The sequence below is a fragment of the Pelophylax lessonae genome (genome assembly GCF_965119305.1).
Source record: "Pelophylax lessonae genome assembly, chromosome: 3".
Classification (NCBI taxonomy): Eukaryota; Metazoa; Chordata; class Amphibia; order Anura; family Ranidae; genus Pelophylax; species Pelophylax lessonae.
Window position 1 is genome coordinate 391,934,280 of NC_138770.1, and position 24,852 is coordinate 391,959,131.

At 46.0% G+C, this 24,852-nt stretch overlaps 1 protein-coding gene across 1 annotated transcript in view; it reads right to left on the reverse strand.

Moving 5' to 3' along the window:
- The window catches only part of RTN4IP1 (reticulon 4 interacting protein 1), a 59,976-nt gene that overhangs the window by 479 nt on the left and 34,645 nt on the right, over nucleotides 1–24,852 (reverse strand). The window contains exons 7-8 of the mRNA XM_082249926.1: nucleotides 7,399–7,582; nucleotides 3,185–3,277 (exon numbers count right to left, since the gene is read on the reverse strand). Of these exons, the coding sequence (XP_082106052.1) occupies nucleotides 3,185–3,277; nucleotides 7,399–7,582 (277 nt within the window). The remainder of the gene's footprint in view (nucleotides 1–3,184; nucleotides 3,278–7,398; nucleotides 7,583–24,852) is intronic.

Genomic DNA, 24,852 nt, shown 5'->3' on the forward strand with positions numbered 1-24,852 from the left:
ATTTCCTGTGTCCCACAGAACTGTCACTAGTTCCTTCTGTTGCCCTACACATCAGTACACACAGACAGAATACAGTGGTGACATGAGATTGGCAGCAGGAACCTCTGAGGATCCCCCTAACCAGGACACAGGAGATTGACACTTCCTGAAGTGTTGGTTTCCCAGAATACTTTGGAGGATCATTCCACAGCAATAGAGCAGTGTTCAGGGGTGTGGGCAACAGGAGAGGTAAGTATTTATTCTCTTCTTTTACAAGTACAACTTTGCTGGGGAATATATATACGTAGGTATAGAAAGTGTCGGAGAGCAAGAACAGCTCATGGGTCCCATTACAATTATCCACAACGTGACAAGTGTGCAACCTTCTGGCTGGCATGCACTTCTGTTACTAGAACAGAAGAGGGAGCTCAAATTAAGCTCCAGGCTCAAAGAAAATACACAATTTTTAGCAAAAAATCCCTGAACACTGAGGTTGCAAAGCAGCACCAGAGGGAATTTCCGCATACCTTTTGTGCACTTCCTGAAGTCTATACCACATTGTGTGTATTCACACAGAATGGCACAATACACCTCTATGATTGCTTTGCATATTGTGTGTGAAAACTGACCTATAACATTCGGCCACATTTGGTGCTGTAGCCCCACTTATTTTGGAAGATTTTCTCCAGTATTCCTCCCTTTTCTAACAAGGACAGCATCCAGTTTGTTCCAGTATGTGTGTGTCAGCCCACAGATGTCATATATGAATACCTTATGTACCAACGACAGTGGGCATCATTCACTTGTTTATTTCTAGTGAGAAAGCAGCCCCCTTAGTAGGCTTGATCGGTATTATTTTGGTTAATCATAGGTTGATCAGACAGTTCTGACCCATTCACTGAGGAAAACACTGAGACATGAATACCAAACTGATGATCCCCTATATTTAAAGCTTTACACAACTGTGTCATTTGTATTGATCAAACCCATTGTGTTCTTAATCCTGAAAAGGCTGACCGTACAGCAGGATAACATACCAGTGATCCGCTGCTAAAATCAACTGACTCAGATGAAACCCCTTCCTGTAATATGGCTGCAAAGGCGGCAAAGTGCTGGGACTGGCTGAATGCAGAATGATTAAGAGAGATTAAGTGAATAAAGAAAACATAGTCTATTTAGAGCAGAACATCAGTCTCCTAGCACGGGGTACTTTTGTTGTGTTCTATGAAGAGGGATTAGCACACAGGTCTACAGAGAGCAGGGATTAGATAAGCAAGTATGCATCTGTTTATGCAAAAACACCACCACTGAAGAGTATACTTTCAATGCTTTTGTTGCTTTGTCTTTAAAGCAGCCACTTGGAAATGGATATTAAAAGCAGCCACTTGGAAATGGATATTAAAGTACCCTGAGAACTTCACAGAGGTAGCATAGGCAAAAACATCATACATAGATCTGTTTCTACAGTTTACTACAATTGCAGTATACCCCTGTAGATGGTATCAGATAAAAAAGGTATATAAACATTTGATGTCTATTATTCTATACCTGCTATTTCAACAGGTTAAAAGATATGCAAAGCCAAAACTCCCCCCCCCCCCCCATTCTGGATAGAGTAGTGGATAGTGAAACCCCTTGTCAGGCATTTCTTTGCCATCCGTGTACCACTGAGGTGATTTCCAACCACATGCTGTCCAGCAAACACAACAGCAAGGAGTTGAATCTCTCCAAAGTGGGAAAACACCCCACTTGGACAATTTCCATTGGAACAAGTATCCCCATTGGAAAATGCCCCCTCTATTCCTGTTTAAGTATCGCACCAAAATGTTGTATTTTTCCTCACAATCAGCTCCAAGAAAAGTGAATCTCCTCAATAAGGTGATAGAAAGTAATAAAAAAAATCTCGTTCAATCCAACCAGCAGCATGCCCTTAACGTCACAGAATTTGGGTGTCCAGCTTACGCTGACACGATAGTATAGCCAAGATCAAGAGTTAAGCCCCATACACACGCACAGATTGTTGGCCAACCGATCGGCTGTCTTTTGTCCAGTGTTGTTTGTTGGTTGAAATGTGCTCTATTAAAAAAGAATAGCGCGCAAATGCAAAAGAAAGGATTGTCTTCAGATTTGGTAGTAATTTCTTTTGCATTTGCGCGCGATTCTTTTTTAATATACATGTCTTTTGGTTCATAGCTGCAGCAGCTTTAGAAATACATGGGTATGCTCCCCCAAATTTTTTGCCTGTTTGAAATGTGCTCTAGACTTGCACTGGACTTTTGTTGGCCAACAAAAACCAACTTCAGAAGGGATGTCATGTGATGGTTGACTTTTCGTGTGTTTTTTCTTCTCTGAGCATGCCCAGTCTTGCTCATCTGATTTTTGTCTGCCAAAATCTGTACTGACTGAGGAACAATCGGCCGTTCTTTGTTGGCCAACAAAAATTTTATAGCATGCACACCAGATTTTTTTCGGCCGAAAATTCACAGTTGGTTGTCGGAAGCATCATACTAACAAGCCTACAATTGGCAGATCGGACGTTGGCCGACAATTTACGGCCAACAATCTGTGCGTGTGTATGGGGCTTTAGACAACACATTGCCTATGCATCTCAAAAACGTATTGAGGTCATAATTCAAAAAAGTCGCAAAAAGATAGAGGAAACACATCAATACTTCAAGGTCACAGGAGGCCACTTTCTCAAGGTGATCCACCCTTTTTCCACTTTAAATGTAAATAAAATGTTTTACATTTTTTAAGATAAAGACATAATTTGGGTAATAGAAGTGGTAGGAGTGATGGCAAAAGATAACAGTGTGGTACCAGGGACAAATCTATTTTTTGCCGTTGGATGGTTTCGCGGTTACTTGAGTGGTATCGATAAATGGTGGATCTTGTATTTTTGCATTCTAATTTTACCTTTAGCTCTTGCTCCTACACATGTATTTTGTTGATCATGTCTATCAGGTGACAAGGAGCTATAAGCCCTGACAATTCTGAAATATTTTTCCACTTTAATGGGCATCACCATCACAAAAACCAAATCCAAATAAAATATAATAAACGGTCACTCGAATATTATGAAAAAGGAAACAGCATGTGATATTATAGTTAAAATTTTTGCAAATAAAATATTCAAGAAGGTGTTGCTCCAAAGAGGATCATGTACACGAGACATGTATTCACTACCAACAGAACATATACCTACCTTGCCAGCATCCACAATTTCTCCAATTTCATCTAGGGCTGACCCACTGGGTGTAAAAAATCCCCAACGGTAGTGGATTCCTTTGTAGAGATGCTGAAAAAAAAAAAAAAGGACAAAGATAATTTATTAGTTAATATATTCCACTCGCGCTAATGGATGAGTTAATTGCAATTAATTACTATGTGTGAAAGGTGATGAAGAGCAGCTGCTATGGACAGAAGTTAGGTATATAAAAAATAAATACTAACACATGTGACTAAAAACACACTTCCAATAGCGCTTGCTGTATTCAATATGTGTACTTAATAAAAGTGAAAGTTCATAAAATTCATAGATATCTATGACCAAAACACATTCTCTAAGTGAATTCAACAATAATTATAAATAGTGAAAAGTGTATGCGCATATATATATATATATATATATATATATATATATATATATATATATATATATATATATATATATATATATATATATATATATATATATAAATGATACGTACTATAAATAATAAATGTGTAAATATACAGTATCTCACAAAAGTGAGTACACCCCTCACATTTTTGTAAATATTTTATTATATCTTTTGATGTGACAACACTGAAGAAATGACACTTTGCTACAATGTAAAGTAGTGAGTGTACAGCTTGTATAACAGTGTACATTTGCTGTCCCCTCAAAATAACTCAACACACAGCCATTCATGTCTAAACCGCTGGCAAAAAAAAGTGAGTACACCCCTAAAGTAAAAATGTTAAAATTGGTCCCAATTAGCCATTTTCCCTCCCCGGTGTCATGTGACTCGTTAGTGTTACAAGGTCTCAGGTGTGAATGGGGAGCAGGTGTTGATACAAATAGGCCATCCACCGATATTCCTCCTAGTGGGTAACTGGATAATAGATGGAAGATCACCCCAGAGTGTCAGTGAGATAGGTAAAATGCCTACTCACCAGATGTAGTTGATCTTGCTTGCCTTATAGCAACAAGATCGAATAGAGGTCACTGTGACCAGATACAGAACGTCCCCCGAAAGACGTTTTAAAGCTGAAAACGAAACCACAACCGCTTCCGCCATGGGTTCCAACCATGGCAACTGACATCACCGCGTGCGCTCCTGTCTTACGCGCTTTGTTATCAAAATAACGTCTTCTTCTCTGAAGACATTATGGTTTGGTTGTGGTTTAGATTCCAGCCTTCGGTCCCAAATCTCTAGCGAGGAAGCTGCACCTGAATATATATGCTGCAAATTGTTTGTACAACTTTAAAATCGTTCTAGCCCATGCTTGGGCAATAAATGTTACAACGGAGTTCACTATGAGGTGTCTGGTCTCCTTTATTTCAAAAGGCATTCGCTCATGAAATAGGGAAGCAGCAGGATCGCCTTTCGGGAGAGGTTCTGTACCTGGTCACGGTGACCACACAAGCTCTATATGATCTTGTTATAAGGCAAGCAAGATCAACTACATCTGGTGAGTAGGCATTTTACCTATCTCACTGACACTCTGGGGTGATCTTCCGTCTATTATCCTGTTACCCACTAGGAGGAATATCGGTGGATGGCCTATTTGTATCCTACCTTTTGAACACACGGAGCACTTTATATGTTCCAGCACTTTATCTGATTAACATGGTCTAGAACAAGCACTTTATATTTACACATTTATAGTACATATATATATATATATATATATATATATATGCGCAAGCACTTTACACTATTTATAATTATTGTTGAATTCACCTAGAGAATGTGCTAATAGATATCTATGAATTTTATAAACTTTCACTTTGATTAAGTACACGTATTTAATACAGCAAGCGCTATGGGAAGTGTGTTTTTGTCACACTTATTTATTTTTCATAAAAATGGATTTTTGTAAGATCTTACCGTAAAATCCTTTTCTCTTAAGCTCATTGACAGACGTAGTCTTCTTGATTCTCAAGAGCTGGGTTATGTTGTCTCCGCAGGAGTAGGACTAGGCAGAAAGACAAAACGTTCTGGCTCCACCTTAGGGGCAGTCCCTGAGGGTATATCTTCCCTCTCTCTGCTACAGGGAATCAGTTCCGTTTTAAAGCAGTACAGAGAATTTAACCCAACCCAACTCAATGATAGAGGGGCGGGTACTACGTCTGTCAATGAGCTTAAGAGAAAAGGATTTTACGGTAAGATCTTACAAAAATCCATTTTTCTCTATCGCTCATTGACAGACGTAGTCTTCTTGATTCTCAAGAGCTGGGACATCCAGAAGCAGTGCCACAAATGAGGGGTGGGATTGACAAAATCAAATCCAATCTAGAAGGCCCAACCGGTGCCAAACTAGAAGTTTTAAAGGCTCATTATAAACAAAGAATGAGACTAAAGAAAAATTTTCCAACGGAAAAAACCCTCGAGGTAGACCACTGGTCTCCTCAAATTGCGGCCTGCAAAACCTTGCGGCCAAACGAGGCATCAGACGATGCCATTACATCAACTTTATAATGTTTAGTAAAGGTATGCACCGACGACCAGGTAGCCGCCTTGCACACCTGGACCACTGACGCCTGATGGCGAAAGGCCCATGACGCACTAAGTGCCCGAGTGGAGTGCGCCTTAACAGGGAACGGGGGCTCCCGACCCTTAATAGAATAAGCCTGTACTACCGTCTGTCTGATCCATCTGGAAATGGTCGCCATCAAGGCAACCCCTTTTTGGGTCCATCTGGGATCACAAAAAGTGAATCCGTCTTGCGAAACGAGTCTGTCGTTTTCAAGTATACCCTGATCGCCCGGACCACATCCAAGGAGTGTAAAGCAAACTCCCGAGGATGACTGGGCTTAGGACACAGGGAAGGTAATACAATTTCTTCATTCAGATGAAATTCTGAAACCACTTTTGGTAGGAAGGATGGATTCGGACGAAGAACCACCTTATCTCTATGAACCACCAGATATGGTGAACGACAAGATAATGCATCCAGTTCTGACACCCTGCGTGCAGAAGTAATAGCCACCAAGAAGGCCACCTTCTGGGACAACGTGGGTAGAGGAATCTCCCTAATATCTTCAAAGGGAGGTTTCTGAAGAACCGACAACACTAAATTAAGATCCCAGGGGGGTAACGGCGCGTGCACTGGCGGAGCCAGATGTCGCACCCCCTGGATGAAATTCCGCACCAAGGAATGAGTAGCCAAAGGCTTCTGAAAGAAGATGGCTAATGCTGAAACCTGACCCTTGATAGTACTCAAGGCCAGTTTCTGCTCAACCCCTTGTTGCAGAAAAGCCAATATTCGACTAATCGAATAAGACCGAGGACGGAACCCCAAAGGTTCACACCATGCAATGTAGGACTTCCATGTGCGATGATAAATCTTTCTGGAAGTCGCTTTCCTTGCTTCAACTAGAGTAGGAATAACTGAAGCTGACAAACCTTTGTCCTTCAGCACCTGGGTCTCAATAGCCAGGCCGTTAAAGCCAGCGATCGTAAAGCAGGATGGAAGATCGGTCCCTGAGACAGTAGATCCCCCCTGAGAGGAAGTCTCCACGGGACGTCCGCCACCAGTCTGACCATGTCGGCGTACCAAACTCGACGAGGCCAGTCCGGAGCTACCAGGATTACTGGAATTCCTTCCTCCTCTATCCTGCGAAGAAGTCTTGGCAGTAACGCGAGAGGAGGGAAGGCATATATTAGCTGGTATTGCCCCCACGGGGCGATCAGTGCGTCTGCGGTTTCTGCTAGAGGATCGCGGGAGCGAGCCACGAATCTCTAAACTTTCCTGTTGAATCGTGATGCCAACAGATCCACATCCGGGGTGCCCCACCGTAGGCACAACTGGTGGAAAACGTCTGGATGGAGGGACCATTCCCCCTGATCCAGGGTCTGACGGCTGAGATAATCTGCCTGCCAATTCTCCACCCCCGGAATGAACTGATTCCCTGTAGCAGAGAGAGGGAGGATATACCCTCAGGGACTGCCCCTAAGGTGGAGCCAGAACGTTTTGTCTTTCTGCCTAGTCCTACTCCTGCGGAGACAACATAACCCAGCTCTTGAGAATCAAGAAGACTACGTCTGTCAATGAGCGATAGAGAAAGATAATTTAGTACTGTTCTGAAATACAACCCAGCTACATACAGAGTAATCAGCAAGCAAAAGATAAGTTCAACTATATAGCCATGGAAATATATACTCACATTCTGATTACCTCCATACTGTATCTATAAATGCAGAATATTACCTTTATCACTTTTGATCCCAGAGTAATACCCGAACGCATCATTCCATCTGCTATACCCAGCCGGTCAGTGTTATACAGGAAAGGAGTAACGAGTGTGCAGTATGAAGCTCCAGACCATGGCTTAAGGTACTGAAGAGCCAATTCTTCACTTGATCCACCTACATTGTCAAAAATAACATCAAACCTAAAAAATAAATGAAAACCGTAAGCCTTTACACCTAGAAATTATATTCAAAACTACCTTAAAAGCAAAAAGTAGATTAGATTAAAGAAAATGGCATTATGTTTTTTTCCTATACTGCAGCCTTGCAGGTTACATAATGAAAGGAAATAATTGACTGACTTTCTCATCCACAATGCAGTCACAGAAATAGACACTAGAAAGCTATATGAAAGGAAAACATTAAGTTTTTTTTTTTTTGTTTTTTTTTTTTTTAATTTAAAGCTGAAGTTTAGAGATAAAAAAAATTACTACCAGCTTTAGTCACATCGCTTACATGTAATGAGGTATGTCCTATCGTTGTGCAAGCTACTGGTTCCTGTAGAAATTGTCACCCAAGTCCCAGAAGTGCCTGTCCTCTTCCTGTCTCTGAATTTCCGACGCTGCAATAGTTAGCAGTTTCAGGTCCTCAGGCAAAACAGTAGTACAGATGGTCCAATGAGGACAAGCCCCCCCCCCCCCCCTCCTCATCCTCCACTGAGAAAAGTTTCTTGATAGATTACACTGCAAGTAAACACAATATTTGAATGGGGAGAGACTGATCAGTCACAGGGTTCTCTCTCCCATCCACAGATTGTGTTACAAGCAGTGTAATCAATGAAAGAATAAGGGGTGATAGGAGGAGGCGGGTCACCACTGAACCAGCTGTACTGCTGTTCTTCCTGAGCACCCAAAGCTGTTAACCACTGTAGAGATGCAAGGTCAGGAACAGGAAGAGGACAGGCATCCCTGCAGTGAAGATCTTTAAGATCCAGTGGCCTGCACAATGTGGGATAGAATTAATTACATGTAACTGACGTGACTTGAACTGTGGGGCTTTGTTTATCTAAATTTCAACTTTAGCAAAAAGGATACAAGAAGCAAAGCCCTAAATACAAAGTGCAGTAATCCATAGAAACTCACCAACAGCTTTATTACAGTATTACCAGTACATGAGTATTTTTCCATTTTCCACTTAGTGAGGGTAGGCCTGTATATACATTGCTGCTAACCGTGCAATATGGACAAGGCAATAGAGATTCCTGTTTAAAAGGTCATGATGGGGAAATCTAAGATTTACAAAGCAAAGTGTGACTAATATGGACCCCATCTACTAAATAGCCACAAAATTGAAGTGATGCAAGTATAATAGACCGTCAATAAAAGCAAAGCCCCCATAACAATTTTCGGGCACAGTTTTGCAGGGCTCTCCATTAGATGTTCTACAAATATCTCTAAGAATACACTTAATGAAGGGTACTTAACCACTTGCCGACTGCCTAACGACGATTTACGTCGGCAGTCAGCCCCTCACAGGCAAAGTGACGTAGGTCTACGTCGCTAGCCTGTGAGGCTCTAGGGAGCTCCCGCACGCTCGCGGACCCCCCCCCCCCCTCACGCGCGTGTGTGCCCGGCGGACCCGATGTCCGCCGGGCACTCGCGATTGTCCGTTACAGCGGGAGAAAGGCAGGCGGCTAATGTAAACACAGCCGCCTGTCATTCTCCCCTGTGTAAGAATTGAGATCATACGGTTCTGCTAAGTAGGACCGTTGATCTCTGTTCTTACACCTCAAGCCACATCCAATCACAGTTAGAAGCACGTCCCTAGGGACACACTTAACCCCTCCCTCTCAAAAAAAAAACCTTCACTGCCAGTGTCATTTTTACAGTAACTGTGCTTATGTATAGCACTGATTACTGTAGTAATGTCACTGGTAACCCCAAAAGTGTCAAAAATGTCAGTCAAGGATCCGATCTGTCCGCCGCAATGTCACAGTCCCGCAAAAAAAAAAAAAAAAAAAAAAAAAAAAAAAAAAAAAAAAAAAAATCGCACAGGTGATCAAATACCACCAAAAGAAAGCTCTGTTTGTGGGGAAAAAAGGACGTCAAATTCGTTTAGGTACAGCGTCGCACGACCGCGCAATTGTCCGTTAAAGTCACGCAGTGCCGAATCGCAAAATAGGCCCTGGTCAGGAAGGGGGTAAAATCTTCCGGGGCTTAAGTGGTTAAGGAAGAGCATTGTATAGGGGTGCTGGAATTGTGGAATATGACCTTAGACTGATTTAATGAACCTTACATTTCATTTATTTCTAAAAAAAAAAAAAAACCCCACTGAAATAGCATCCCAAAAAAAGATAGGATTAATGTTCTCATTTATCAAAATTGTCTGAAATAAGGAAGGCCTGTATTGCCATGTGGCAGCTAACCAGATTCAGTCAGGTACTGGAAAAACTTTCTGAAAATGACCATTGTATACAATAACTGTTTAAATCACTAGTGTAATATACAGTTACTGTTTTAAACACACATAAAAGGAGAGGTATTTCCTAAAAGGACTAAAACATACTGTAAGGTCAAGAGAGAGAAAAAAAAAAGAAGAATTAAACAGACATTAATCCCTTAGTGCCGACAGAACGCAAATTACATTTGGGCTGTCATTACAAGGAGCGGGAGAGGACAACCACAAACCCCCCCACCACCTCCTTCTGTGGCTCGCCGGGTCTCCCGTCCAACCGGGAGACCCAGGCGGCCATCCGGCGTACCTAGCCGAAGACCCGAATCCGGCTCTGATCGAGTCTCCAATGTAAAAACCCAGAAGCAATGTCATGACATCACTTCCAGGTACTAGAGCCTTAAAGTCACCAGATTAACCACTTTAATACAGGGCACTTTCACCCCCTTCCTGCCCAGGCCAATTTTCAGCTTTTAGCGGTCTTGCAATTTGAATGACAATTGCGCAGTCATGCAACACTGTACCTAAACCAAATTGATGTAATTTTTTCCCACAAATAGAGCTTTCTTTTGGTGGTATTTGATCACCGCAAGGTTTTTTCTTTTTTGCTACACAAATAAAAAAAGACCGAAAAGTTTGAAAAAAAAAAAAAAAAGTTTTACGTTATAAAATTTTGTAAATAGATACATTTTTTTCCTGCACTGATGAGCACTGATGAGGCCCCACTGACAGGCACTGATGAGGAGGCACTGATGGGGTGGCACTAAAATGCACTCACAGGCGGCACTGATAGGTAGCACTGATATGCAGCATTGGTGGGCACTGATAGGCAGCACCGATGGGCAATGATAGGCAGCACTGATAGGTGGCACTGATGGGCATTGGTGGGCAGCACTTATAGATAGCAATCATGGCCAGCTCTGATGAGGAGGGCACTGAAAGGGCCCCTGAGCTCCGATTGGCATCCCTCGTGGCCATGGGTGGGCAATCCCTGGTGGCACTAGTGGCATCCCCCCCCCGTTGGGAGAGCCACCAATCGGCTCTCCTCTACTTGTGCCTGTCAGGCACGAACTGAGGAAAGCTGATCAACGGCACTTCCCATTTACTATGTGACCAGCTGTGATTGGACACAGCTGGTCACACGGGAAAGAGCCTACGTCAGAGTGACACACCGCACCGGGGGCGCACAGAGCGGTCTATCCTGCTGGACATCATATGACGGGCAGTCAGGATAGACCAACCACTTCCCGGCCTTCATTTTGCTATATGGTGGGCGGGAAGTGGTTAAAAAAAAACAAAACACAGCATTCAAAACAAAACAGCCAAACTTAGCATTTTGAATGCTTTTAAGTGCAAAAGAGGGATTTGGGGTCTTTTAGACCCCAGATCCCTTCATAAAAGAGCACCTGTCACTGCCTATTACTGTCACAAGGGATGTTTAAATTCCTTGTGACAACAATAAAATTGATCAAAATTTTTTTTTAAAGGAATATTTTTTTTAAAAAATAAATAAATAAATAAATGTATTATTATTATTATTATTATTAGGAAAAAAAAAATGTAAAGCTCCCCGTCCCTCGCATGCAGAAGCTAATGCATACGCAAATCGCGCCCGCATAAGGAAACAGTGTTCAAACCAAACATGTGAGATATCGCTCCGATTGTTAGAGTGGGAGCAATAATTCTAGAACAATACCTCCTCTGTAACTCTAAACAGATAACGGTTAAAACATTTTAAAGCATCGCCTATGGAGATTTATGTACCGAAGTTTGTTGTCAAGTGGGAGCAATTTTAAAGCAGGACACATTAGGTATCTATTTACTCGGTGTAACATCTTTCACATTATACAAAAAAATTGGGCTAACTTTTACGGTTTTGTTTTTTTTTTTTTTTTTTTTTTTTAATTCATGAAAATGTATTTCTCTCCAAAAAATTGCATTTAAAAGACTGCTGCACAAATACCGTGTGACATAAAATATTGCAACGACTGCCATTTTATTCTCTAGGGTCACTGCTAAAAAAATATATATATATATATATATATATATATATATATATATATATAATAATATTTGGGGGTTCTAAGTAATTTTCTAGCAAAAAAAAACGGAATTTTTGTAAAATCTTACCTGTAAAATTCCTTTCTCTGAGTCCTCCGACAGTCGCCGCCTCTTCATATTCGTCACATATGGGGTATTAGACTTTGCTCCGAAGGAGTAGCTAGGCAACAGAATATGTTAACAATAAAGCTTTAACATATCCCACCCTCAAGGGGTGGTCCCCTCAGTCAATACCCTCCTACTTCCTGCAACCATATCTCAGTTTTAGTGGAATAGCAGTAGAGTATACATTCAAACCCCAAAAGAGGGGCGGGGGCGGCGACTGTCGGAGGACTCAGAGAAAGGAATTTTACAGGTAAGATTTTACAAAAATTCCGTTTTCTCTTACGTCCTCCGACAGTCGCCGCCTCTTCATATTCGTCACATATGGGGACGTCCCAAAGCAGTGCAAACATGAGGGGTGGGAAACGCATCCGCGCCGAAAGGCAACGCAGTCTCCACATCAAAGAAAGGAACCTTACCAAAGGAAGGAAACCAGCTGGGCAACAGCAAAAATAAGTGCTCAACAGGAGCAACAACCCAGGAAAAGACAAAAAACCCAGGGGATACAAAAAACTATCCCAACAGCCAGGATTCCCCAACAAGGGACCCTAGGGAACAGCCGCACTAAGAACCTTGCGGCCAAAGGAAGCATCCGCCGATGCCTGAACATCTACTTTGTAGAATTTTGTGAAAGTGTGCACGGTCGACCAAGTCGCCGCCTTACACACCTGGGCTACAGAAGCCCCATGACGGCAGGCCCAAGACGTACTCAGAGATCTAGTAGAGTGCGCCTTCACAGGCACAGGGGGAACCTTCCCCTGCAAGGCATAGGCCTGTTCAATGGTCTGCCTGATCCATTTGGCGATGGTAGAGGCCGAAGCCGCCATGCCCTTCCGAGGACCCTCTGGAAGAACAAACAAGGAGTCCGTCTTACGAAAAGACTCAGTCGATTTAAGGTAAACCCTTATCGCCCGAACAACATCCAGAGAGTGCAATCTCATCTCCTTTGGATGTTTAGGCTTCGTGCACAACGAAGGCAAAACAATATCCTCGTTAAGATGGAATTCCGAAACTCGTTTCGGCAGAAAAGAAGGATTAGGTCGCAAGACCACCTTATCCAAATGAACAACCAGGTACGGAGACTTGCAGGACAAAGCCGCCAGTTCCGACACTCTGCGAGCCGAAGTGATCGCCACCAAAAAGGCGACCTTTTTGGACAACATAGACAACGAGATCTCCCTGATCTGTTCAAAAGGAGCACGTTGTAACACAGATAGAACGAGATTCAAGTCCCAAGGGGGCAAAGGATCCCTCCTAGGAGGAACCAGATGCCGCACACCCTGAATAAAGGTGCCAACCAAGGAGTTGGAAGCCACGGGACGTTGAAACAGAACGGCCAGCGCAGACACCTGACCCTGTATCGTAGCCAGCGCCAAACGCTGATCGACACCCGTCTGAAGGAAAGACAGCACACGGGAAACCGAGTACGTGCGGGGTGAAAACCCCCTGGACTCACACCAGGCAAAATAGGCCTTCCAAGTACGGTAATAAACCTTCCCCGAGGAAGACTTCCTCGCGTTGATCAAAGTATGAACGACCTCTGGAGAGAGACCCTTCTCCTTCAGGACCTCGGTCTCAACAGCCAGGCCGTCAAAGCCAGCGACTGTAAAGCAGGATGGTAAATCGGTCCTTGAGACAGTAGATCGTCTCGAAGAGGCAGACGCCAAGGGGCGTCGACCGCCAGATTCACGAGGTCTGCGTACCAGGACCGGCGAGGCCAGTCCGGTGCCACAAGAATCACCGTGCTGCGTTCCGAGTGTAACCTGCGAAGGAACCTGGACAGCAACTGAATCGGTGGAAACGCGTACATCAGCCTGTACTGATGCCACGGGGCCACTAACGCGTCCGACGCGTCTGCCCGAGGGTCGCGCGTCCGTGCCACGAACCTCTTCACCTTGTAGTTGAGGCGAGACGCGAACAGGTCCACATCTGGAAGACCCCACTTCGCGCACAACATCTGGAAGACAGCCGGGTGGAGAGACCATTCCCCCTGATCCAGGGTCTGGCGACTCAGATAGTCCGCCTGCCAGTTCTCCACTCCCGGAATGTGAACCGCCGTTATCGCCGGGACATGAGTCTCGGCCCAAGATAGAATGTCGGCCACTTCTCGAGCCGCTCAGGCACTCCTGGTGCCCCCTTGGTGGTTGATGTAGGCCACCGCCGTGGCATTGTCTGTCTGCACCCGAACCGGGCAGCCCAGCAGCCGGTCCGTCCAGCGATGAAGACAGAGCCTTATCGCACGCAATTCCAGAATGTTGATCGGGAGGGAAGACTCCCCCTCCGACCAGGTCCCCTGGGCGGACAGAACGCCCAGAACACCACCCCAGCCCGACAGGCTGGCATCCGTGGTGATTACCGTCCACGAGATCGGACGAAACGACTTGCCCCCGGACACCAACGGGGACTGGAGCCACCACAGAAGGTTTTCCCTGGTGCGATGACTCAACGAGATCTGAAGATCCAGAGATTGAGGTCGCCCGTCCCACCTGGACAGGATCTCCGCTTGGAGACCCCGCGTGTGAAACTGCGCGAAAGGAATCGCCTCGAAGGCCGAGACCATCAATCCCAGACATCTCATACACGTCCGCAGAGACGAGTGTGGAACGTCCCTGAGGGACCTGACTTCCTCCTGAAGAGTCCTGAGTTTGTCTTCCGGCAGGAAGACCTTCGCCTGCACCGAGTCCAGTATCATTCCCAGATAGGGGAGACGAACCGACGGACTCAGTGTCGACTTTGGAACATTTATCGTCCAACCAAACTCCTGCAGAGTTTGCATTGTGACAGACAGGTCCTCCTCCAGACCCTGTCTGGTCGCAGACCGAACCAGAATGTCGTCCAGATACCCCAGGACAGAAATGCCCTGGGCCCTCAATAATGCCAGAACCGGTGCAAGCACCTTGGTGAAGACCCGCGGAGCCGAGGCGAGACCAAAGGGCAACGCCACAAACTGGTAGTGATCCTCCGCAATGGCAAATCGAAGGTATCTCTGATGACCCTCGAATATGGGGATGTGAAGGTACGCATCCTTCAAATCGATGGAGGCCATGAATTCCCCCGGAACAAGGGCAGCCACCACCGAGCGCAGGGATTCCATGCGGAACTTGCGAACCCGCACAGAGCGGTTCAGAGCCTTCAAGTCCAGAATCGGACGAACCTTGCCCTCCTTCCTGGGCACGGTGAACAGATTGGAATAAAACCCCCGAAATCTGTCCCGATGAGGCACCGGAACCACCACTCCCTGAGCCCTCAGGTCCCGCACCGCCAGGTGCAGATCCCGCAGGCGCTCTGGAGACAGTTGAAGATTTGAGGGAAAAAATCTGCTCTCCGGCCGAGAGAGAAACTCGATCTTGTAACCAGATCGAACGATTTCCAGAACCCATCTGTCCCGCACACGGGCCAACCAGGGCTGAAGAAAACCGAGCAAGCGTCCCCCCACCCCAAAACTGGGTGAGGGCGCCCCTTCAGGCCGAACTGTTATGGGCTGCAGGTCCGGATTGGCCGGACTTCTGTTTCCCAGACCAGGGCTTCTTCTGAGAGCCTTGGCCTTTGAACGGTTTGCCCTTGTAGTGCGGCCGAAAGGCACGAAAGGACCCCTGAGGGGGCCGAAAATTAGCATGCTTCTTCCCAGAAGCCCCCTTAGCCTTGGGGAAATGGGGCAAGAGAGTGCTCTTACCCCCGGTGATCCCCTTAATCAACACATCCAGGGACTCCCCAAAAAGGCGAGACCCATCATAAGGCAGATTGGCTAAGGTCTTACGTGAAGATTGGTCCACCGACCAACATTTCAACCAAACCAGGCGGCGAGACAACACCGCCACGCTGTGCACACGTGCAGCCAACAGAATCAGGTCCAGGTCCGCATCACACAGATACATGACACCCTGGTGGATCTGATCCACCATATCCAGGGTCGCCGCCGAGGCCGAATCGGCCACTAGGACGCGCCTAAGCATCTGCGTCCAACTTGCGATCGCCTGGGCCGCCATGAGAGAAGCAAACAGAGCCTTAAGCATAGAACCCGTAACAGAATAAGTACGACGGGCAAGAGACTCCAGTCTCCTATCCGTGGCATCACGGAAAACAGGGGAACCCTCTGCAGGAATCGCAGTGGCTTTGTTCAAAACCGCAATTGCATGATCCACTGGCGGAGGCACACACCACCGTTCATCAGTGGCAGGCGAGAAAGGATAACGCAGCTTGAATTTACTTGGTACCGCAAAAGGCTTGCGCAGATCGCGCCATTGATCCTTAACAGCGCGCTGAAAATCAGCATTGCAGGGAAAAACCTGCGGCGTCCTGCGTTTCCTCTGCGTCCCATAAGCCGCCAAGGCAGCGGGGGGACACACTTCGTCCTGCAAACGTAGCGTCTGCTTAATGGAAGCAATCAACTCATCCATGATTGCAAGCTCTTCAGGCGAGCCAGGGGGAGAATTATCAACCCCCTCAACTTCAGCCTCTACCTCAGACCCTACTAGATCAAGAGAGGAGCGGGACCCCGATAAGGAGGTCCCTGCCAGAACAGCCCCATCACCTTCACCCTCAGAATCAGAGGACAGAGCAACTCTGGGCCGTTTAGTAGATTGAGCAGCCACCAGCATTTGCACCTGGGCAGCAAGGCCAGCCACAATAGTGGCTAAATCCCCCCCTGGGGGGGAAACAGCGGTCCCCTGGCTTTCCACCAATACTGTAGGAAACTTGCCCTCCTGAGAATCCATTGCCCCTGTAATGCCAGACAACCAAGGGTTAACTGCCCCCTTTTAGCAAGCGCGGCAAGCGCAGCCCACCGCACCACACTCAGGCACAATGAGACCCCCACAGGGAATATACAAACTGAATACAGGCAATGGATAGCAAGAACAGAAGGATAAAACCTGAGGAGACCCCGCTGCTGCTGCTGCCTCGATCGGTGTTCCTGGAAAGAGGAAGTGATGCTGCCAGGGCGCTCTATGTAAGCCTATGGAGGCTACAAGAAAATGGCCGCCGTGCATGTAAACCATGCGGCCGGAGCGGGCGCCGGTAAAATGGCGTCGTTTGGCGCCGAAAACGCCGCTCCACAGTGCATAAAAACACACACATTACATCCCAATATAAGGATACATGTTAGATCGCCGCAGCGATCGCTGTATATGCCCAAACATGCCAAGAAAAAACATGCCCCACAGCACACAGCTTCTCACACTGCCCAGCCTGACACACACAGTGTCATACAGCTCCCCCCCCCCCCCTTGCAGCCCACAGCATGCAGCCGAGAGATAGGGAGACAAGCAGTGTGATTAAAGGCAGGTTACACAGTCCCAGACTGAGACCCCCCCAGACAGACAGGTCCCCACATAAATACACTTACCTCACATGGCGTGGGGAACCCGCACAGGCGAACAAGCCGCTGCACATGAGGCAGGGAGAGTCGCAATTCAAGACGCACACAATGGAGGTTAAGAAACCGCACAGCGTCCGGTGAGGTAGCCACCTCACCAATCATCCCTGCACCGAACAGGGATGGGTCGTTCACTGTGCCAGGAGCGTTACCTGGCTGAACGCTCGATGGCAGACTGGGAAGCCACTGACCCACGACCTGCGACCAGGGGGATCAGCCCGAGACCCAGTCCGCATGATCCTCTTCGTCCGAAGAACTAACTAATGCTGACAAAAATAACAGCTAAGTAAAGATAGAGAGAAAACTCAAACAAAATATTAAAAAGAAGAAAGAGTCTGGGACAGAAAGTCCCAGCACAGAGAGAGCCAGCCACTCCTGACAAGCTAGACATTAAAACTGAGATATGGTTGCAGGAAGTAGGAGGGTATTGACTGAGGGGACCACCCCTTGAGGGTGGGATATGTTAAAGCTTTATTGTTAACATATTCTGTTGCCTAGCTACTCCTTCGGAGCAAAGTCTAATACCCCATATGTGACGAATATGAAGAGGCGGCGACTGTCGGAGGACGTAAGAGAAAAATAATTATTTTAACTTGTAAGCAACATATGTCAGAAAAAGGATTAGGCTCCAAGGGGTTAAAAAATACCTGTAAAAAAGGTATTTAGAAAGTATGGAGGCTAATTTTTATTACAAATTTCTAAGTGCTGAAATACTGTATAGACTCAAAGTATTCAAATAATTTCATTGGAAAAGCCACATAAGTAACCAATTTACATGTGCTACCTCTTTTAAACCAGTGCAATAATACAACAAAGCATGCAAAATCAATTGTTTTGCTTACCATGGTGTACACACCTGTGAATGAGAAAAGCCACATGCAAGAAGTTGCTAGTGGTCAGCAGCAAAACAAATGGATACTAGGGCTGAAACAACTAATCGATCAATTGACAACTAATCGATTATGAAATACTTGTCAACTATTTTCGTAATCGATTAATCGGTCAGCCGATAAGTTGTCCTGCATACAGAATTTCTTATTTGTTTACATATCAGAAAATACAGTGCAACGCACATACAGCTCAGTATACCGTCCGTACATGGCAGTAGATGGCCGAGAATGTGTGAGGAGCAATGAAATGTAGTCCTGGGCAAGAAAAGGAACCAAGGCAGAGGTTTTTTTTTTTGGTTTTTTTTAACCTTGCTATATACCTTGCTTACAATCACTTTAGGCTCTGTGCAGGGAAGATCAGCATCTGAACCCAGAGAAGCTGGAGGATGATAGACTAGAGGTGATATAAGGCATTACATTTAGAGTAAAAGTTTACTAGTATACTGGTATTGTGCATTATATTTAAAATTTTTAGAACCATAAAAAAAAAAAAAAGTCTCAGCTGTTAGTACTACTTTAATATATAAATGTTATTATTTTTCCCCCTGCACCCTTCATATAGCTTTATGTCTAACTCCCAGTTAAAATATCCTGCATATCTGACTTCTGTGCATATTTTTTTATATACATACACATGATACAAGATATACTTTCACTGTTTCACAGTAGAAATGATAATTATATTACAGTAGTGATTATAGTGATTATCTGCTTTTTTTTTACTATAAAGGGCTATTTTTTTTTTTTTTTAATCCCATCATGACAGGCGATAAAAAAAAAAAAAAAAAAAAAAAAAAAAAGCATGCTGCTACTACTAAAATGTCTTCTGCTGCCCATACATGTATTGGATTTTTGGACAAAAAAATTTGTATCTATATTTATTAAAAAATGATTTGTATATTTGTTGAATGGATGAGTGTTGTTTGAAAATTCCACTTGCTTTTAACATTCAATTTTAAAATGAATATAACTTCTGAGCAAAAAACCACATCCACTATTTGAAGATTTGTTTGATCGAGAAGTTTTCCATTCTGCTCCTTTGAATTTTCCTGTCACTGTGGTTGACAACGAACACCAAATGGACCCCACTAAAGGTTGTAAAATCGGATAAATTGTTTTTAAATATTTTCTAAAAAAAATGAAGTTTGTGTATGGCCAGCATAAGTGACAGCAGGCACAGGGAGCTTGTATCATGCTACCTGCCTATTAATAAGGGAGTCTATCATGACTATCATATACCAATCCGGTCTGAAAATTTGCAAAAAAGTGTTTTAGGTCTTTTCAAATTTTAAAAATGTTGGTCTCTGAGTCTGATATGTACCACATTTAAACCTCCAATAATACATATATCTGTCTCAGAGTGGATTAAATATCCAACTATATAGCTGGATATTTAGATTTACCACTGCTTAGTTGATATTCAAGAATATTAACTAAAATTATACACCAACCTTTTTTTTGTTGAGGTTTTTATCCGATTAGTCGATTAATTGAAACAATAAAATCGGCCAACTAATCGATTATGAAAATAATCGTTAGTTGCAGCCCTAATGGATACTAGTTTAAATAAAACAAATATTATACTTAAGAAAAAAAAAATGCACTTTGTGCTAAAATCAAATCCAATAAATTAAACCTGTGTGAACTCAACAAATAAACAAGTAAAAATCTGTTATAAATTATGGTGTAAGCCTCGGTTCACACTAGGGCGACCTGTGAGGTGACCTGATCGCCTCACAGGTCGCCGCAGGTCGCCTCCCATAGGGAAGCTGCGGACCCGTTCTAATAGGAGCGACACAAGTCGCTTCTCGGCCTTTTGGCTAAGATCAAGTGTAGTATCTGTTCTTATCAGTTGGTATGGGCCTTAGCTAGTACCAGTATGACCGAAACCCGGAGCGCTCTTAGTTGGTGAGGCACGGGGAGTAGGTCATCTGGGAAAGCATGTGGGGCCCGCCGCCTTCTGATTCGAATGGGTTGAACTGTCCTAACCAGTTTGAAGGGGGCAGGAAAGCCGGTTCAGGAGGCCGGTGGAACTGCTCCTGGATGTAATGGGCTGAGGAACAGGATGGCGAGGGGAGGGCTTTCTCTCCTGGGTTTTGATCTGGCCTTGCAAAAGGCCTGTCCCCAGTGGTAGGCAAGCTCTCTCTAAGCTGTCCAGGTTCTGATGTCTGCTGGTGGGGATAGGCTACACTCGGTCTGGCCGGGGGCTGAGATTGAAAAAGCCCGTAGTGTAAGTGCCCCTGGGGTGGCAGCCCAGGGGTGCCTTAATTTCTCACTGGTGAGGGGCAGCTCGCTGTGAGTTTTTTCAGCACCTTGGTCACTGCACACCTTTTTCACACCTGCCTCTTGGGACAGGCCTTTTGGCTTGCACCAGAGGAATTTTTTATTCCGGCTGGAAGGCCTGCCTTGGTTCTTCACATGGCACCAAAGCACTTTCCCCACTACCCCTTCCCCACTTCTTTGTTTTGTTTGTCTTTTTCTTTGGAGTCCGTCACCTGCACTGTCACCTTTGTTTTCTTTATTTGCACAGACTGGAGTGTGTGGGTCCTCGGGCCCAGCCTTAAGTCTTGGGAGGGGGTGGATATGGCCTTTTGGCTTAGTTCGCCCTCTCCCATGGGGTCTCCCTTCGGGGGAGCCCTACTTTGTACTTGGTGGGGGCTGTTTCGGCAGTCCCCCTGAAGAACGGGGTCGGTCTGGTTTCGGCCAGACAGACCATGAGTACCTTATATCCCTGTCAGGAGTCTTGCGCCCCGGGGGATTGAGGTTTCGGGTCCTACCTCTTCGGAGGGAAGACCATACGATTTCGCACACCCTGTGCTTTTTTGTGTTCTCACCTTGTGTGTGTGCACTTTTTTATGCACCGGGTGGAGTCTTTTGAGTGTGTTGCACACGCTACGGGCTTTAAAAAAAAAAAAAAAAAAACAAGTCGCTCCGACCTAGAAAAAGGGTCCGGAGCTTCTTTGGGGCGACCAGGAGGCGACCGCCATAGACTTCAATGTTATGAAGTCTGTGGCGGCCGCTCCGAGGTCGCGGCGCACTGCTCGCACCGCGACCTCGGAGGTCGCCAACCGAAGTCGGATCGCGTGCATGTGAACGGGGGCTAACACCTGCACTCAGAACACCACAAAACAAATAAATAAAGAAGTGTCACAAATATCCTATACAAAGACTGTTGAGCTATGTATATGTTTCAGTGTAAACCAATCTTGAGCCAATTCCCTTGAGAATGTCTGTTCAGATAAAGCATGTCAGGGCCGAGCCTGTGCTGATTGTCATTGCATACGCTGGAGGCAGTAACAGCAGCGCTGGTTATTTAAATTGCTATGCGCATTATACTGATAATTTTGTGTGCAAATAACTGGATTTTTGACTTACTGTAAAATACTTTTCTCTTAAGTTAATTGACGGACGCAGTTCCTGATGCATATTAATAAGGTTATACTGCCCCCTACCGGAGTAGGACACTAGACATAAAAAAAGTTCTGGCTACGCCTATGGGCAGTCCCAGAGGGTACACCCTCTCTTCCTGCATAGATGTCAGTTTTGTATCAAAGCAGTGTCAGAGAAGTAATACCAACCCAACTACAATAGAGGGGTGGGTACTGAGTCTGTCAATGAACTTAAGAGAAAAGGATTTTACAGTAAGTCAAAAATCCAGTTTTCTCTATCGTTCATTGACGGACGCAGTTCTCTGATCCATATCAGTAGGGATGTTCCAAAGCAGTGCTATAAAATGAGGGGTGGGAACAGCAGAAAAAAACAAGTCCCCAAGGATAAACATAGCCAACCAGGCAACATAGGACTCATCAGAACAACAAGATGAGGTCCACCTGAAACAAACAGTAAACACCCTCAAGGAAGGCCAAAAAGCCCCCTAAACAGCCGCCTGCAAAACTTTGCGGCCAAAAGAGGCATCTGAAGATGCCAGAACATCTACCTTAGAAAATTTGGTAAAGGTGTGAACAGACGACCAGGTAGCCGCCTTGCAAATCTGAAGCACAGATGCCTGATGGCGAAAAGCCCAGGAAGCACTAAGCGCCCGAGTAGAATGCGCCTTAACAGGGAAAGGTGGAACCTGAACCTTAATTGAATAAGCCTGCACAACTGTCTGTCTGATCCATCTGGAAATAGTTGCAGAAGACGCAGGTAGCCCTTTCTTTGGACCATCCGTGAGCAAATCTGACTTCCGAAAAGACTCAGTAGTCGCCAAGTACCCCCAGATTGCCCAAACCACATAAGGAGTATGTAGTGCCAACTCTTTAGGATGTTTTTTGGCTTAGGACACAAAGAGGGTAACACGATGTCCTCATTTAAGTGAAAACTGGAAACTACCTTCGGAAGGAAGGACGGATCCGGACGAAGTACCACTTTATCCCTGTGAACCACCAGGTAGGAAGAATGGCAGGACAACGCCGCCAGTTCCGACACCCTGCCTTCAGAAGTGATAGCCACCAGAAAGGCCACCTTCTGGGATAAGATAAGCAGGGGAATCTCCCGAATACTTTCGAAGGGAGGTTTCTGGAGAACCGACAGCACCAAATTTAGGTCCCAAGGTGACAACAGAAGTCACTCCGGAGGTACCAAGTGTCGCACCCACTGGATGAAGTTACGCACCAGGGAATGGGTGGCCAATGGCCTTTGGAAGAAAACTGTCAAGGCCGAGACCTGACCCTTGACTCAAGGCCAATTTTGATCAACTCCCTGTGGAAGGAAAGCCCCCTGCATGACCTGGTCCAACAGCTCCTCGAAGTCAGAGGGAACCTGTTTCTCCTCCAGGTCACGGCATAGTAACTTAGCCCATTCAGTCAATGTGTGCGTGACAAGGGCAACCGTAAACACTGGTCTCAGTGCAGACCCCGCTAGGGAGTACATATTGCGGGCCACAGCCTTCGCCTTCCTATCCTCTGGATCCTTAAAGGATGGGGAATCCTCCACTGAGATAACGGTAGTCTTATTCTTAGTCTTGAGACTGGAGGGTCCACCGTAGGTGGCACAGTCTACTTCTTTATAAGGGACTCCTCAAAAGGATAGGGTCTAGCAATCCGCTTAGGCACCCCAGGGGAACGCTTTGGGCGGTCCCGTTCTTTTTTTAGCCTGTTGTCAAAATACATGGGAAAGGAAAAAACCTTTTTTCCACTCTGTATGGCTTGTAAATGCCAAAAGTAACCTGCGCCCCAGTCACAGCCGCAGCTGCGTCCTCCAATTTCAGGGTCTCGCATACAGAAACAACTAGTGCATCCACTAGCGCCTAATCTTGCGCGGCAGCGGAGGTAGAAATGTCATCCTCACTGTCATAGGAGACAGGGTGCGAGGTAGCTGACCCGGCAGGGAGACTCACGTCTGCGGTGGCTAAGTCAGACTCAGAACCTGAGGCGTCAGATGAGGCCGGGGTAGGCGGAGGGCGTTTCTTAGCACCTCGCCCCATAAAGACCACCTCCACCCGGGACACAAATGCTTCCAGGACCACCAAAATTGCATCGGTAGACAGCTGGGATACGGAGGACCATGCGGACTCCCTGAGGGGGTCAGGTAGGGACACATGAATTGTAGTGTCCACGTTGCACCAGGGGAACCCCTCAGCAAAAAGCTGAAAAAGTGACAGAAATTTTTATTATTTTTTTTTAAAAGTCCCACTGCGCTGCAGCGAAGGTCAGGCAATCGCACGACAGAGAGAGAGACAGAGAGAGAGACAGAGAGACAGAGAGAGAGACAGAGAGACAGAGAGAGAGAGAGAGAGACAGAGAGAGAGACAGAGAGAGAGACAGAGAGAGAGACAGAGAGAGAGACAGAGACAGAGACAGAGACAGAGACAGAGACAGAGAGAGAGAGAGAGAGAGAGAGAGAGAGAGAGAGAGAGAGAGAGAGAGACCCACTGCACCAAGATGCAGCAGAAGGCCCCAGAACGTCTGCACGTGTCAGTAGCAAAAGCTCGATCCAAAAGGAAATGAGCTGAGATGAGCCCAGGGTATAGGGAGGGGCTCCACCCACAGAAAAACGCCTCCAGGAACTCCCATACAGATTCCTAGCAGAAGAATCCACCGCAAAATTGCCGTGCAGGGTGTACCAAGATGGCCGCCGATCTCCTCAGCACATGTGGCTGGAGGAACAGACCGAGACCCCCCCGCGCGCGATCGTTTGCCCGACGGTGGCAGCGCACCCCCCAAACCCCCATTCGGCCTGGAAATGCGGTCTCAGCCCCAGGGAACAGGCCCAACAGCCCCCAGCATGGGGGAGGGGGCAGGTAACAGAGGGGGTGCGTGACCAGACAGAGGGGAACCTAGGATTGTGAGGGTCCGACCGTCCCAGGGAGGGGCCCGCGACCACCCTAAAATCTGCCCAGAGAAGAGGGGGGGGGACATTTACTCACCATACCAGGAGCACAGGCGGGCACCAGTCCCTGTCCAGTTATGTCGCGGCCGACCCAGCGCGGAGCTAAGGCCTGTGCGCGCTCGTTGGCCAGCTGGAGTGACCACTGGATCTATACATCCAGCCCATTCCCGAGATACGGCATAGTTGCTTGTAGTACTCACAGGAAAAAATCTGAAGAAAAGCTAACTAGAAAAAAAACTTTGCCAGGACCAGAGATCCCAGCAGG